General features: G+C 45.6%; 1 protein-coding gene across 1 annotated transcript in view; it reads right to left on the minus strand.

The window, feature by feature from the left end:
• Positions 1-14,289, minus strand: part of ugp2b (UDP-glucose pyrophosphorylase 2b) — a 63,064-nt gene that overhangs the window by 43,105 nt on the left and 5,670 nt on the right. Inside the window, exon 2 of the mRNA XM_038807754.1 lies at positions 6,127-6,234. Coding sequence (XP_038663682.1) covers positions 6,127-6,234 — 108 coding nt within the window. The remainder of the gene's footprint in view (positions 1-6,126; positions 6,235-14,289) is intronic.

Below are 14,289 nucleotides of genomic sequence, written 5' to 3' on the forward strand. Positions count from 1 at the left end.
TTCTTTGGGATAGAGGACAAATGCGCTAGGTGCGCGCGAGGACCAGCGAACCACGTTCACATGTTTTGGGCATGCCCTAAGCTTAGGGGATACTGGGAGCGATTTGCGGAGGGCATGTCCCGGGTGCCAAAAACAAGGGTGGCGATGGGTCCAGGGGTGGCAATTTTTGGGGTTTCGGAAGACCCGGGAGTCCAGGGGGAGAAAGAGGCCGATGTTTTGGCCTTTGCTTCCCTGATAGCCCGACGACGAATACTATTGGCGTGGAGGGACTCAAAGCCCCCGAAGACTGAGTTGTGGTTTGTGGACATGTCAAGTTTCCTGGGTATGGAAAAAATTAAGTTCGCCTTGAGGGGATCTGTACAGGGGTTCGCCCGGAGGTGGCAACCATTTATTGACTTCTTTGCGGTAGAGTGAGCGTCAGCAGGGGGTGGGGGTAGAGTAGAGTAGAGTAGGAGGGATAAAATGGCGGGTAGTACCGGTGGGAGAGGAGCGGGCTAGTGCAGTATGTTACGATTGAAGTATTGAAAGTACATGGATGTTTGCACATTTTTGCCTTTTTTGCTTTCTTTCTGTTGATGTCTGTAACTGTTTACAAAGCCAAAAACTACCTCAATAAAATTGTTTATTAAAAAAAAAGAAATGGCAAGATTAGGGAACCATGGATGACGATGAAAAAGGAAGCATACATAAGATCGAGGCGACTCAAAACTGATGAAGCTTTGGAGGAATATCGGGAAAGTAGGACAAATCTCAAACGCGCAATAAAGAGGGCTAAAAGGGGTCATGAAATATCTTTGGCTAACAGGGTTAAGGAAAATCCCAAAGCCTTTTATTCATATATAAGGAGCAAGAAGGTAATTAGAGAAAGGATCGGCCCACTCAAAGACAAAAGAGGGAATTTATGCGTGGAGTCAGAGGAAATGAGTGAGATTCTTAAGGAGTACTTTGCATCCGTATTCACCAAGGAGAGGGACATGACAGATGTTGAGGCTAGGGATGGATGTTTAAATACTCTAGGTCATGTCGGCATAAGGAAGGGGGAAGTTTTGGGTATTCTAAAAGACATTAAGGTTGACAAGTCCCCAGGACCGGATGGGATCTACCCCAGGCTACTGAGGGAAACGAAGGACGAAATAACTGGGGCCTTAACATATATCTTTGCAGCATCCTTGAGCATGGGTGAGATGCCGGAGGACTGGAGAATTGCTAATGTTGTCCCTTTGTTTAAGAAGGGTAGCAGGGATAATCCAGGGAATTACAGACCTGTGAGCTTGACGTCAGTAGTAGGCAGTTGGAGAAGATACTGAGGGATAGGATCTATTCATATTTGGAAGAAAATAGACTTATCAGTGATAGCAGCATGGTTTTGTGCAGGGAAGGTCATGTCTTACAAACTTAATAGAATTCTTTGAGGAAGTGACAAAATTAATTGATGAGAGAAGGGCTGTAGATGTCATATACATGGACTTCAGTAAGGCGTTTGATAAAGTTTCCCATGGCAGGTTGATGGAAAAAGTGAAGTCGTATGGGGTTCAGGGTGTACTAGCTAGATGGATAAAGAACTGGCTGGGCAACAGGAGACAGAGAGTAGTGGTGGAAGGGAGTGTCTCAAATGGAGAAAGGTGACTAGTGGTGTTCCACAGGGATCCATGCTCGGACCACTGTTGTTTGTGATATACATAAATGATCTGGACGAAGGTATAGGTGGTCTGATGAGCAAGTTTGCAGATGATACTAAGATTGGTGGAGTTGCAGATAGTGAGGGGGGCTGTCAGAGAATACAGCAAAATATAGATAGATTGGAGAGTTGGGCAGAGAAATGGCAGATGGAGTTCAATCCAGGCAAATGCGAGGTCATGCATTTTGGAAGATCTAATTCAAGAGCGGACTATATGGTCAATGGAAGAGTCCTGGGGAAAATTGATGTACAGGTCCATTGTACCCTGAAGGTGGCAACGCAGGTCGATAGAGTGGTCAAGAAGGCATACAGCATGCTTGCCTTCATCGGACGGGGTATTGAGTACAAGAGACGGCAGGTCATGTTACAGTTGTATAGGACTTTGGTTAGGCCACATTTGGAATACTGCGTGCAGTTCTGGTCGCCACATTACCAGAAGGATGTGGATGCTTTAGAGAGGGTGCAGAGGAGGTTCACCAGGATGTTGCCTGGTATGGAGAAAGGTTGAGTAGATTAGGATTGTTTTCCTTGGAAAGACGGAGGTTGAGGGGGGACCTGATTGAGGTCTACAAAATTATGAGAGGTATGGACAGGGTGGATAGCAACAAGCTTTTTCCAAGAGTGGGGGTGTCAATTACAAGGGGTCACAATTTCAAGGTGAGAGGGGGAAAGTTTAAGGGAGATGTGCGTGGAAATTGTTTTACGCAGAGGGTGGTGGGTGCCTGGAACGCTTTGCCAGCGGTGGTGGTGGAGGCGGGCACGATAGCATCATTTAAGATGCATCTGGACAGATATATGAACGGGCGGGGAACAGAGGGAAGTAGATCCTTGGAAAATAGGTGACAGGTCTAGATAAAGGATCTGGATTGGCGCAGGCTGGGAGGGCCGAAGGGCCTGTTGCTGTGCTGTAATTTTCTTTGTTCTTTGCAAATCCGCTTTCGCCAGGGTCAACAAGTTAATCATGGCCTTCATCTTTTTTTTGGGGGGGGGGGGGGGGAGACACATTTCTGGACACAATGATAGGGTTGGACTGGTTAGGGGACAACAAGTGTGGCGACATCTACAGGCGACGTATAGAAAGGTCAGAACCCCACTGGGGGGGAGGAACTGGGCATAGAGATAGGGGGAGGACTCTGGATCGAGGCACTACGCAGAATCAATGCCACCCCTCCAATTTGGGGGGGGGGGGGGGAGAAAGAGAGAGAGAGAGAGAGAGAGAGTGAAAGAAACTTCGCCTCGATGGAAGGAAGCTCGTGAAAAACACATTTCCATTATTAAAAGCTTACCCCTCTCCACAATTGTGCAGCACTGCCACTCCTAGGTATAATGCCAGGCTGGTTATTGCACAACATTCACTTAATCCATGGAACAATGTAAGTGTGTTTCTCAATACATTTATCCTCAAGTGTTGTGAATTTGCATTATCATTTATGCAAGTCTGTAAGTTTGATTTATTACACAATTATATACCACTAAAAACAAAGCCATATGGATGAAGTGCGCACAGAATTTGGTATAAGACAAGCAGTACTAACAAGTTTCTCTTTCTGCATATAATAAAAAGGGGACAGGCTACTTTTCATGGACCATATTTAAATTGTTCAGCATTTTTCTTCTACTTCCTGACCTGTCAGCCAGAATTAAACTTGAGGATGTTCTTCAGTCCCCAATATAAATCACTCCCTGTTTACTGGTGCCCTCACAGAATACATGTCCCTTGTTAACGAACCAAGACCTACAGTCTCAACACAGGAAGTCTGATAGTTGGGCAAAATTAACTCCTTTGCTCCTGCAACTTTATGGCCATAGAATTGGAAAAGTGACCCAGACACAAAATAAACTCGAAATTTTAAAACTTTAAATCAAGAAAATTATTTTTTTAAAGTGGAGAACAGAAAATGTATATTAAATTGAACTAGACAAGGGCGGCACGGTGGCGCAGATAGCACTGCTGCCTCATGACGCAAAAGACCAGAGTTTGATCCCGGCCCCGGGTCACTGTCTTGTGTGGAGTTTGTCCATTTCCCCCACGTCTGCATGGGTTTCACCCCACAACCCAAAGATGTGCAGGGTAGGTAGGGTTGACCACACTAAATTGCCCCTTAATTGGAAAATAATTGGATACGTTAAAAAAAATGTTTTTTATTTAAATTGAACTAGATATATGTTGTACAGGTAATTACACCATTATGAAGACCACAAACAAGACCACAAACAAACTGTTCTTTCCATTGATTTTGACAAAACTTGGTGGAATTTTTAGAATCATAGAATTTATAGTGCAGAAGGAGGCCAGTTTAGCCCATCGAGTCTGCACTGGCTTTTGGAAAGAGCACCCCACTTAAGCCCACGCCTCCAGCCTATCCTCATAACCCAGTAACCCCACCTAACCTTTTGAACACTAAGGGGCAATTTAGCATGGCCAATCCACCTAACCTGCACATCTTTGGTCTGTGGGAAACTGGAGCACACGGAGGAAACCCACACAGACACGGGGAGAAAGTGCAAACTGCATAGTCACCAACGACATAGCTAAGAAAAGGGATGAGTATCTAAAAAGTGATTTTAGGGAGTTAGGTTGGAAGCTTTTCACAGTAACTTCATTTGAAGCCTACTTGTGACAATAAGCGATTTTCATTTCATTTCATGATTATGCATGTTAAGATATTTCAATTGCATCAAATCAGTATTTTTAGGAGTCATATTGGACAGTCCGTTTCAAGGTTGCAGCCCATCAACAATAAATCATTCTTACTGTGCAGAAAATGTGGTCAATTTGTGTAGACATTAAGAGAATATATTTTTGAAGTGTACTGCTACTCCTAGTAATAATCTGGCTGCTAACTAGAAACTACACCCTGGAATTTGACAGGGAGTGGGAGGCCAATATTAATTTGTTTCAGTATATTTTTCAAATTTTCCAAAGATGATAATAGCTTTTACTTATTCTAAAAGTCTAAATATTTTTTAAGGACATAGAGAGGCTTCATACCAAAACATTTTTCTGCCAGTCACAATGTGATTTTAAAAAGTAGACAGAAATTCAACAACTCTATCCCAGATGTCTTGAGCCTTCAGAACATGAACACAGCCAGCACTGTCATGCTTTCAAGACTAGGTAAAAGCAAGGAATATATTTTCATTTAATCTCAACTTCCAGTAACCCAAACTATTACTCACACCAGTGAACAGCAAAATCACTGTTAAGAACATTGGGGGAAAAAAATGCGTTGGCTGACCTCCAAAATGTGATACCAGCAACTTTACAGTAAATTTGTTCCCTCGCCCCACTTGCACAACACATTCTATTCATCTGGCCTGCTCCTTTAAATTAATATTGCATACAAATCATCTTATTCCCAAATCATCATCTTATTCCCAAAGGGCTGGAAAGGAAATTCTCAATACCTAGATTTGAGTAAGGAAGAAATATATTAAAAATACTCGTCTGCAATAATTAGTTTGCTTTTTTAAAAGTTCTACCTTTTGAATGATTTTAGTTAATGCTTTTTAATAACAGGGACAGTAAAACTCAAAAACCATTGGCAAATCTACAAGCGTCTTTTCAATATTAGACTCCTGCAGGAATTAACTCCCAACAGCTCCCATTTTATGCAGTGAATGATAGTCACACTGATCAGAATGGTACTGCTCAATCTTTGCTTCTTGCCAATTCAGATAATCTTATCCATATGAATTTCACTGCCCGTGGTTTGGATACTATGCATGGGCATTAAGTGAGATGGGGATGAATATAATCTGCAATGTCTCCAGTCATAAGATAGCCTGGTAATTCACACTCTCTAGGAGAATGGTTGTCCAGATAGGGTATTGTACAGTGACCAGCGATCAAGGAATCAAAATAATAGCCTAGCAACGTGTCAACACCAAAATTGAACAGGTAACAAGGATCAAACAGAGTTTGGATGGCTTTAAATGATCAACATTCACCAAAGATTTTAATCAAGATTTCCAATTTGCAATGATAAATTCCTGGTTGTCACAAGAAAAATGTCAACTGAAAAGTGCTCACTGAAAAGGCACAAAGCTAAATAAATGAATGGTATGATAATAGTTACCTGATCCTGCCTATTCCAATCTTGAAATTGTGTTTTGAGGACAAAAAATTATTTAAACTCCAAACAAAACTTGGATACAAAGGAAAACTCAAATTTGCGGTATACTCTTGATTACTAAGTTTTAGCTTTGCACATATAAACCATGAAAATGGTATCTATTCCCTAAGAGAGACATTAATGTTATTATAGAACCTTGTTTAAGTAATCAAAGTCACATTAAATCCCTATTCAGCACCTTAATTAACTTCATATCACAGGAGTGAAAAATATATCAGTTTTTCTGTTCACATCATTGTTACATATTGATCACAGACATAATATTTCTAATCTACATACTCTCTATAATTATGCTATATTCTCAGAACTTACAGAATTTTCAGGTGGTTTTTGGATCTTCTCCCATTCTACTGAAGGACCTTTCCTCTGCAGCAAGCTGCGGAACAGTTTCTGGAATCCCTCGATATCTTTCTTCGATTGCTTAAAATACAACAAAATGAATATTAAAAATTTTCAAGCATAATGTGACAAACATACTCTAGTCACAAAAACACAATCCAAAGGACAAATTCTATGTTGAATTCTTGATGTTTTAATCTCTACTGGAGGGGATCTTGTGGTGCAGTGAGTAGCGTCACTGCTTCTGAGTCCCATCCCGGGACTTGATGGCCAAGGATGGTGCGTTCATAAAAGGGCCAACAGGTTGAGTGTCAACCTGCAAATCCCTCCATCACACCAAGAGCAGGTGGTAAGAGGAGCGATTACTGGTCAGCAATACTTGATATGGAATACTGTTCCTCAAGTTATGACTTCAGGCTAGTGGCCTGTTCCAGGAAAAACAAGTTATGGCAAATATAATTGTCTGTCAATCTCATGCGTCTCTAAACACAGGATGTCCTCAGAGTCTAATCTCTACTCTCATCTGCGTGGAGAGGGAGAGAGAGGTTAAAACTAGTGTTCCAAAAGCATTTAGCATGTCAAAAGTACTGCAGAATTGACAAATTACTTGGCATGATAACCAAGCATTCTGTAAGACACAAAGGTTTACAACATCACAATTTGATTCAATAGATGTACAAACTGACTGAACAGTATCATACCATTTCAAATCTGAATGATTAATAAATATAGGACTTAGGAGCAGACCTGGGCCATTTAGCCCTTGCCATTCGATAAGAGCATCGCTGATCTGACTGTGATCTCAAACTCCACCTTAAAGTCTGCCCCCAATAACCCTCGATGCCTTTGTCAATCAAAAATTCAACTCAGGAAGAGAATTCTACAGACTAACCAAACCTCAGAAAAGTTCACTCCTGCACCTTAAAAGGGAGACTTCAGCAGGCAGTATGGTGGCGCAGTGGTTAGCACTGCGGCCTCACGGCACTGAGGTCCCAGGTTCGATCCCGGCTCTGGGTCACTGTCCGTGTGGAGTTTGCACATTCTACCCGTGTTTGCGTGGGTTTCGCCCCCACAACCCAAAAGATGTGCAGCATAGGTGGATTGGCCACGCTAAATTGCCCCTTAATTGGGGGAAAAAATGAATTGGGTGCTCTAAATTTATTTTAAAGAAAGGAGAAACTTCATATTTTTAAATTGCATCACCCCCCACCATGAGGAAACATCCTCCCAGTATCCACCATGTCAAACCATCAGGATTTTCGATGTTTCAAAAGAATCACCTGTCATTCTTCTAAACTCCAATGGGTACAGGCTCAATCTGTTCAACCTTTCCTCATAGGATAAAACCCCTTCACCCCAGGAATGAGTCAAGTGAACTTTCTCTGAACTGCTTCAAACACACTTATGTCCTTTGTCAAATAGGAGTCCAAAATTGCCCACAGTATTCTAGATATGGTCTCACATCATGGTCTCATATGGCAGCTGCAGTAAACATCCCTACTTTTATACTCCATTCTCCTGTCAATGAACGCCAACATTCCATTTGCCTTCCTAATCCTAACTGTACTTGCATACTAACTTTGAGATTAATGTACCAGGACACCTAGATCCCTCTGCAATCTTTCTCCAGTTAAATATTACTTTCTGTTCTTCCTACCATGTGGCCAAGTTCACATTTCCTATATTATACTCTATCTAACCTATCCATATCAATTTGTAAACCCTCTACCTCCTCTTGACAACTTACTAACCTAGTCTCTCTCTCCGACCAACAAAAAGTTTAGGGACTCTTTTCATTTTAAATACCAGCATAAACTCTTACTATCTATTTTTATAATTCTAACTAGCTTTCTCTCATACTCTTAAGGTGCGATTCTCCGCTCCCCACACCGGGTGGGAGAATCGCGGGAGGGCCCCCCGACAAATTTCACGCCCCCCTGGCGCCCCCCGCGATTCTCTCTCCCCCCCACCCCTCCTCGAAAGAATCACCGCTTTTCACGGCGAACGCAGATTCTCACAACGGTGGCAAACACACCTGGTCGCTGCCATCGTGAAACGAGAGTGAGAAGCCCGTTTGGGACTTGTAGGTGGCCTAGCAAGGAAAGAGCACCATGACTGTGCTCGGGAGGGGGCAGGCCCACGATCGGTGCCCACTGATCGTCGGGCCGGCGTCCAAATCGGACGCACTATTTCCCCTCCGCCGCCCTGCAAGATCAAGCTGCCACGTCTTGCGGGGCGGCTGAGGGGAAAGACGGCCACCGCGCATGCGCAGGTTCGTGCCATCAGCATCATGACATCAGCCGCGCGCATGCGCGGGTTGGAGCCGGCCAACCTGCGCATGCGCGGCTGACATTAGGCGCGCCGGCCGCGTCATTCTTGGCGCGACGCCCCAGCAGCCAAGAGTTACGGAGCGCCACTCATAGCCCCGCTGGGAGGGGAGAATAGGGGGCGAGGAGCGGCCTCCGAGGCCATCGTGAAACTCGGCCGAGTTCACGACGGCCCTCCCGATTTTTCCCGGGAGCGGAGAATTCCGCCCTTAATTTCTCCTAATATCTCCTTAAAATTCTGGCGCTGCATCTCTACTGTCCTACCTTTAAACCCAGTTTCTCAGTTCACTTTAACCAACTCTTCATTCAAAACCTTAGAATTATATTTATTCAGGTTTAAAACACTAATCTTATATCGACACTTCTCGCCTTTAAACTGAACGTGAAATTCAATCATATCTAAGCATAAATATTTAAATTAAACACTTTATATATGATGTGGAGATGCCGGCGTTGGACTGGGGTGAGCACAGTAAGAAGTCTTACAACACCAGGTTAAAGTCCAACAGGGTTGTTTCAAACACAAGCTTTTGGAGTTTTCCTCATTCACCTGAGGAAGGAGCAGTGCTCCAAAGCTCGTGTTTGAAACAAACCTGTTGGACTTTAACCTGGTGTAAGACTTCTTACTGTACACTTTATATAGAGTTAGAATCATTGACTTTTTTTTTAAGAAGAGTACCCAATTCTTTTTTTTCAATTAAGGGGCAATTTAAGAACAAAGAAAAGTACAGCACAGGAACAGGCCCTTCGGCCCTCCAAGCCTGCGCTGACCATGCTGCCCGTCTAAACCAAAATCTTCTACACTTCCGAGGTCCGTACCCCTCTATTCCCATACTATTCATATTTTTGTCAAGATACCCCTTAAACGTCACTATCATCCCTGCTTCCACCACTTCCTCCGGCAGCAAGTTCCAGGCACCCACTAGCCTTTGTAAAAAAAATTTGCCTCGTACATCGCCTCTAAACCTCGACTCCTCTACCCTGGGAAAAAGTCTCTGACCGTCTATACCCCTCATAATTTTGTAGACCTCAATCAGGTCATCGCTCAACCTCTTTTGTTCCAGTGAGAACATTTAGCATGGCCAATTCACCTACCTTGCATATCATGGGTTGTGCGGGCGAGATCCACCCAGCCATGGGAAAATATGCAAACTCCACACAGACAGTGATCTGGGGCTGGAATCGAACCCGGGTCCTCAGCGCTCAGTGGCAGCAGTGCTAACCATGCACCATGATGCCACCCAAGTCAGGCTCATTTACAGTAGAGGAGGCCATCCATGCCATCAAATCCATGCCAGCTCCCTGCGGAGAAAACCTATCAATCCCTCTCTCTAACTCAATCCCACTGCCCTGCAAGTTTATTTCCTTCAGGTATACATCAAATTTTTGAATGAACTATTGATTGTTTGCATTTCCCGCACCCAGGTAAGTACTGAATTCCAGGTCATTACCATTTGCTGCGTCAAACGGTTATTCCTCACAGTCCCTCTCTATCTCCTGCCTACAATCTTAAAGCTGTACCCCCAAGTCATTGTAGTATAATCTAATGGGAATAGCTTTTCCTGGTCTACTTTATAATCTGTCATGATCCTGCACACTTCTATCAAATTTCCCTCTTAATAAAAACAACCCAGTTTCTCCAACCCAAGGCACCCCCCCCCCCCCCCCCCCCCACCTCCCAAACACCACCTTTAAAGATCAATGCCCATGCATGCTTAGGACTCTCTGTTCCTGCAAACATAGATCTGTGCATTTAGTCTAGACTGGTTTGCCTCATCCCTTGTGCCAAAATGCATCACATCACAATTCTGTGTATTAAATTCCATCTGCCACATGTCTGCCCATTCTATGTCCTATTGCAAGGAATTCATACCCTCCTTGCTGTTTGCCATTCTTCCAAGTTGGGTATTATTGGCAAATTTTGAAATTTTACTCCATAGTCATTTATATACAGCAAATAAAGCCGTAGTCTTAGAACTAACCATTAGGGAACATTACTAAATCAGTCTGAAAACAATCGACCTCAGCTCGTTGCTTACTAACCATAAGCCAACTTTTTATTCAATTAGACACTAACGCGCCAAACAAGGCCAGCATTTGCTGCCCAGCCCCAACACTCTTCAACTGAATGGCTTAGTAGGCATTAGTGAACCGGATGAGTTTTTGCAACAATTGACAATGTTTCATGGTCATCATTGGACTTTTAATTCCAGGTTCTTATTGAATTTTGCCATCTGTCAGAGTGGGATTCAAACCCAGGTCCCCAGAGCAATACCCTGGGTCTCTGGATCACCACCTCTATCCATTCATAGGACGTGTGCTTCGCTGACAAGGGCAGCATTTATTATTTCATGCCCATGCTTCATTGTCCTCCAAGATCATTCATTTATTTTTTAAATTTAGAGTACCCAATTCACTTCTTTTTCCCCTAATTATGGGGCAATTTAGTGTGGCCAATGCACCTAGCCTGCACATATTTTGGGTTGCGGGGGCAAAACCCACGCAAGCACGGGGAGAATGTGCAACCTCCACACGGACAGTGACCTAGAGCTGGGATCGAACCTTGGACCTCGGCAACGTGAGGCAGCAGGGCTAACCCACTCAAGATCATTTAAATAGTAGTTCAAATATTAGTTAAATTGAGCAAAATAGTAAAACTCGGTGGTACTAAAGCATCTGGGTGCCCTTGTACATGAATCCCAAGAAGAGTATGCAGCTACAGCAAGTGATTCGGAAAGCAAATGGAAAATTGTTGTTTATTGCAAGGGAAATGGAATATAGGAGTAGTGAAATTCCAACACCACTCAAACAGCTAGACACCATCCAGGACAAAGCAACATATTTGACTGGCACCCCATCCACTACCTTAAACATTCAATCCCTCCACCACTGGCACAGTAAGAAGTCTTACAACACCAGGTTGAAGCCCAACAGGATTGTTTGGATCCCTAGCTTTTGGAGCGTAGCTCTTCATCAGGTGAGACTCATGCCTTTTTTGGGCTCTCTCCCAATCCATTAACTCCTTGTAGACCTCGGACACCTTCCCATCCCCATCTCATCCCTCAAAAGTACCTTATTCTACAGCCCGCCCCTGCCACGATCTCATTCCTTGGCAGTACCTTATCCTGTAACCGCACCCCCTCCTACAAACCAATGGCTGTCGCAGATCGGTGACAACACCGAGGCACCCTCCAGTCCCAAATGCTGCATCCACTGCCCCCACGCCCTTAGGGCTGACACCACCACTGGGCTCATGGGAGTAACTGGCCAGCGCGCACCCCCCCCCCCCCCCCCGCACCCCAGGGAAACCCACCTAACCCGCAGGGTCTTCCCCACCAACACAAACCCAGAGATCAGCACATTAACCTTCATGAGAAAAACAACTTTGGGATGAAGAGTGAGAGGTTCTGAAGCACAAACAGAAACCTTGGCAGCACCGCCATTTTTACTGTCTGCACCTGACCCCTAAGCAAGCACCAGCCGAGCCAGGATCAACTTGTGCAGCTGTGCCTAACCCCGATTCACCTGGATGCCCAAGTATCCAAAGCTCGCTCTCACCACCTTGAATGGCAGCTGCCCTACCCTCCTCTCCTGCTCTCTAGTCTCAATTGGGAACACCTCACTCTTTCCCACATTCAACTTGTACCCGAAGAACTGGCCAAATTCCTCCAAAATCCCCATAATGTCCCCGATAGTGCCCAATTTGTCTGAGATATATAGCAACAGGTTGTCTTCCTACAGCGAAGAGCATCGGGGAGAGCAGGCACCACTGCCTCGTCCCCCGATGCAGACCAAATTATCCCAAACTCACGAGGTTCGTCCTCACACTTACGACCGGCACCTTGTACAGCAACCGAACCCAGACCACAAACCCCTGCCCAACTGCCTCCCACAAATATTCCCACTCAGCCCGATCAAACACCTTCTCCCCGTCCATCGCCACCACTACCTGCATGCACTTCCTGCCCCTCCAAAGGCATCATGATTACATTGAGCAGCTTCCTCACGTTCCCTGTCAACTGCCTCCTCCTTCACAAAACCCATTTGATTTTCGCCTATCACCGCCGGGATGCAGTCCTCGATTCACAAGGCCAAAACCTTCACCAACAGCTTTCCATCTCCGTTCAGTAACGATATTGGTTAGTACGGCCCACACTGCTCCGGATCCTTGTCCATTTTCAATATCAGGGAGATGGAGGCTTGCAACAGTGTAGTGGGGGGCTCTACCTCTCCCTTGCTTCATCATATACCCTCACCAGCAGTGGCCCAGGTCCACCCCAAACATTTTATAAAACTCCACTGGAAACCCGTCCGGACCCGGGGCCTTCCCTGCCTGCATCTCCCCCATACTGCCCATCACCTCCCACAACCCAACTGGGGTCCCCAATCCCTGAACCAGCTCCTCCTCTACCTTGGGGAACTCAAGCCCGTCCAAAAGCCACCATATCCCCTACCCCCACCAGCCAAGGGCTCCGATTCATATAGTCTTCTACAAAACGCCTTAATCACGGCATTCACCTCCTCGACCCTACCCTTATCATCCTTTACTCTGCCAATCGCCCTCGCCGCCTCTTGCTTCCTCAACTGGTGAGCCAGCATCCTGCTTGCCTTCTCTCTGTACTCATACACTGCCCCTCTGGCCCTCCGTAACTGCCCCACTGCCTTCCCCGTGAACACTATCCCAAACTCCATCTGGAGCCTCTCCTTCAACAGCCCTGCCTCCGGGGCCTCCAAATACCTCCCGACAACCCAAGAATCTCATCTACCAGCCTTGCCATCTCCGCCCACTCCACTTCCTCCCTGTGCCTCCTAATCGACAGAAACGCCCCCCTAACCACCACCTTGAGTGCCTCCCACAGCATGGCACCTGTGACCTCCCCAATGTCGTTTAGCTCCATGTACCCCCAAATGGCAGCCCTCACCCATTCGCACACCTCCTAATCCACCAACAATCCCGCATCCAGCCTTCTCTGCAGGCGCTACACCCCCCCCCCCCCCAACTCACAAATCGACCCAATGCGGCGCATAGTCAGAGATCACGATCGCCGAATGCTAAAGAGTCAACCACACCCGCCAACAACTCCTTGTCTCACACAAAAAAGGGCGATTCCAAGATTCCAAGTCTGGAATCTTCCCTAACACCTGCCTCTTAAAATCATCTCAATTTGGTGCATAAAAGTTTATCAAAAGTACTGGCAACCCCTCCAGCTTCCCACTCACCATCATGAATCTACACCCCCCGGCAGCACAGTGGCACAGTGGGTTAGCCCTGCTGCCTCACGGCGCTGAGGTCCCAGGTTCAATCCCGGCTCTGGGTCACTGTCGGTGTTGAGTTTGCACATTCTCCCCGTGGTTTGCGTGGGTTTTGCCCCCACAACCCAAAGATGTGCAGGGTAGGTGGATTGGCCACGCTAAATTGCCCCTTAATTGGAAAAAAATAATTGGGTACTCTAAATTTATTTGGAAAAAATGAATCTACACGCCCCACTCACCCCAAATCTGCCACAAATGTTCCCCACCTCAAATGGCATCTGCTTATTCACCAACACCGCCACCCCCTCACCATCATGTCCAGTTTAGAGTGGACACCTGTCCCACCCGTCCTATCCTCAACCTTTCTGGTCCCCTATCTTTAAGTGCGTCTCCTGCAAAAAGGGCAAGTCTGCCTTCATACTCCTCAGGTTTGCAAACCCATGTGACTGTTTGAACGGCCCATTCAGACCCTCACATCCCCACATGACCAGCCTGGTCGGGGGACTCCCCGTTCCCCTCCCCCATCGATCAGACATTTCCCTTTTTGGGCTAGCCC

This window comes from Scyliorhinus canicula, chromosome 1 (genome assembly GCF_902713615.1).
Source record: "Scyliorhinus canicula chromosome 1, sScyCan1.1, whole genome shotgun sequence".
NCBI classification, from domain to species: domain Eukaryota; kingdom Metazoa; phylum Chordata; class Chondrichthyes; order Carcharhiniformes; family Scyliorhinidae; genus Scyliorhinus; species Scyliorhinus canicula.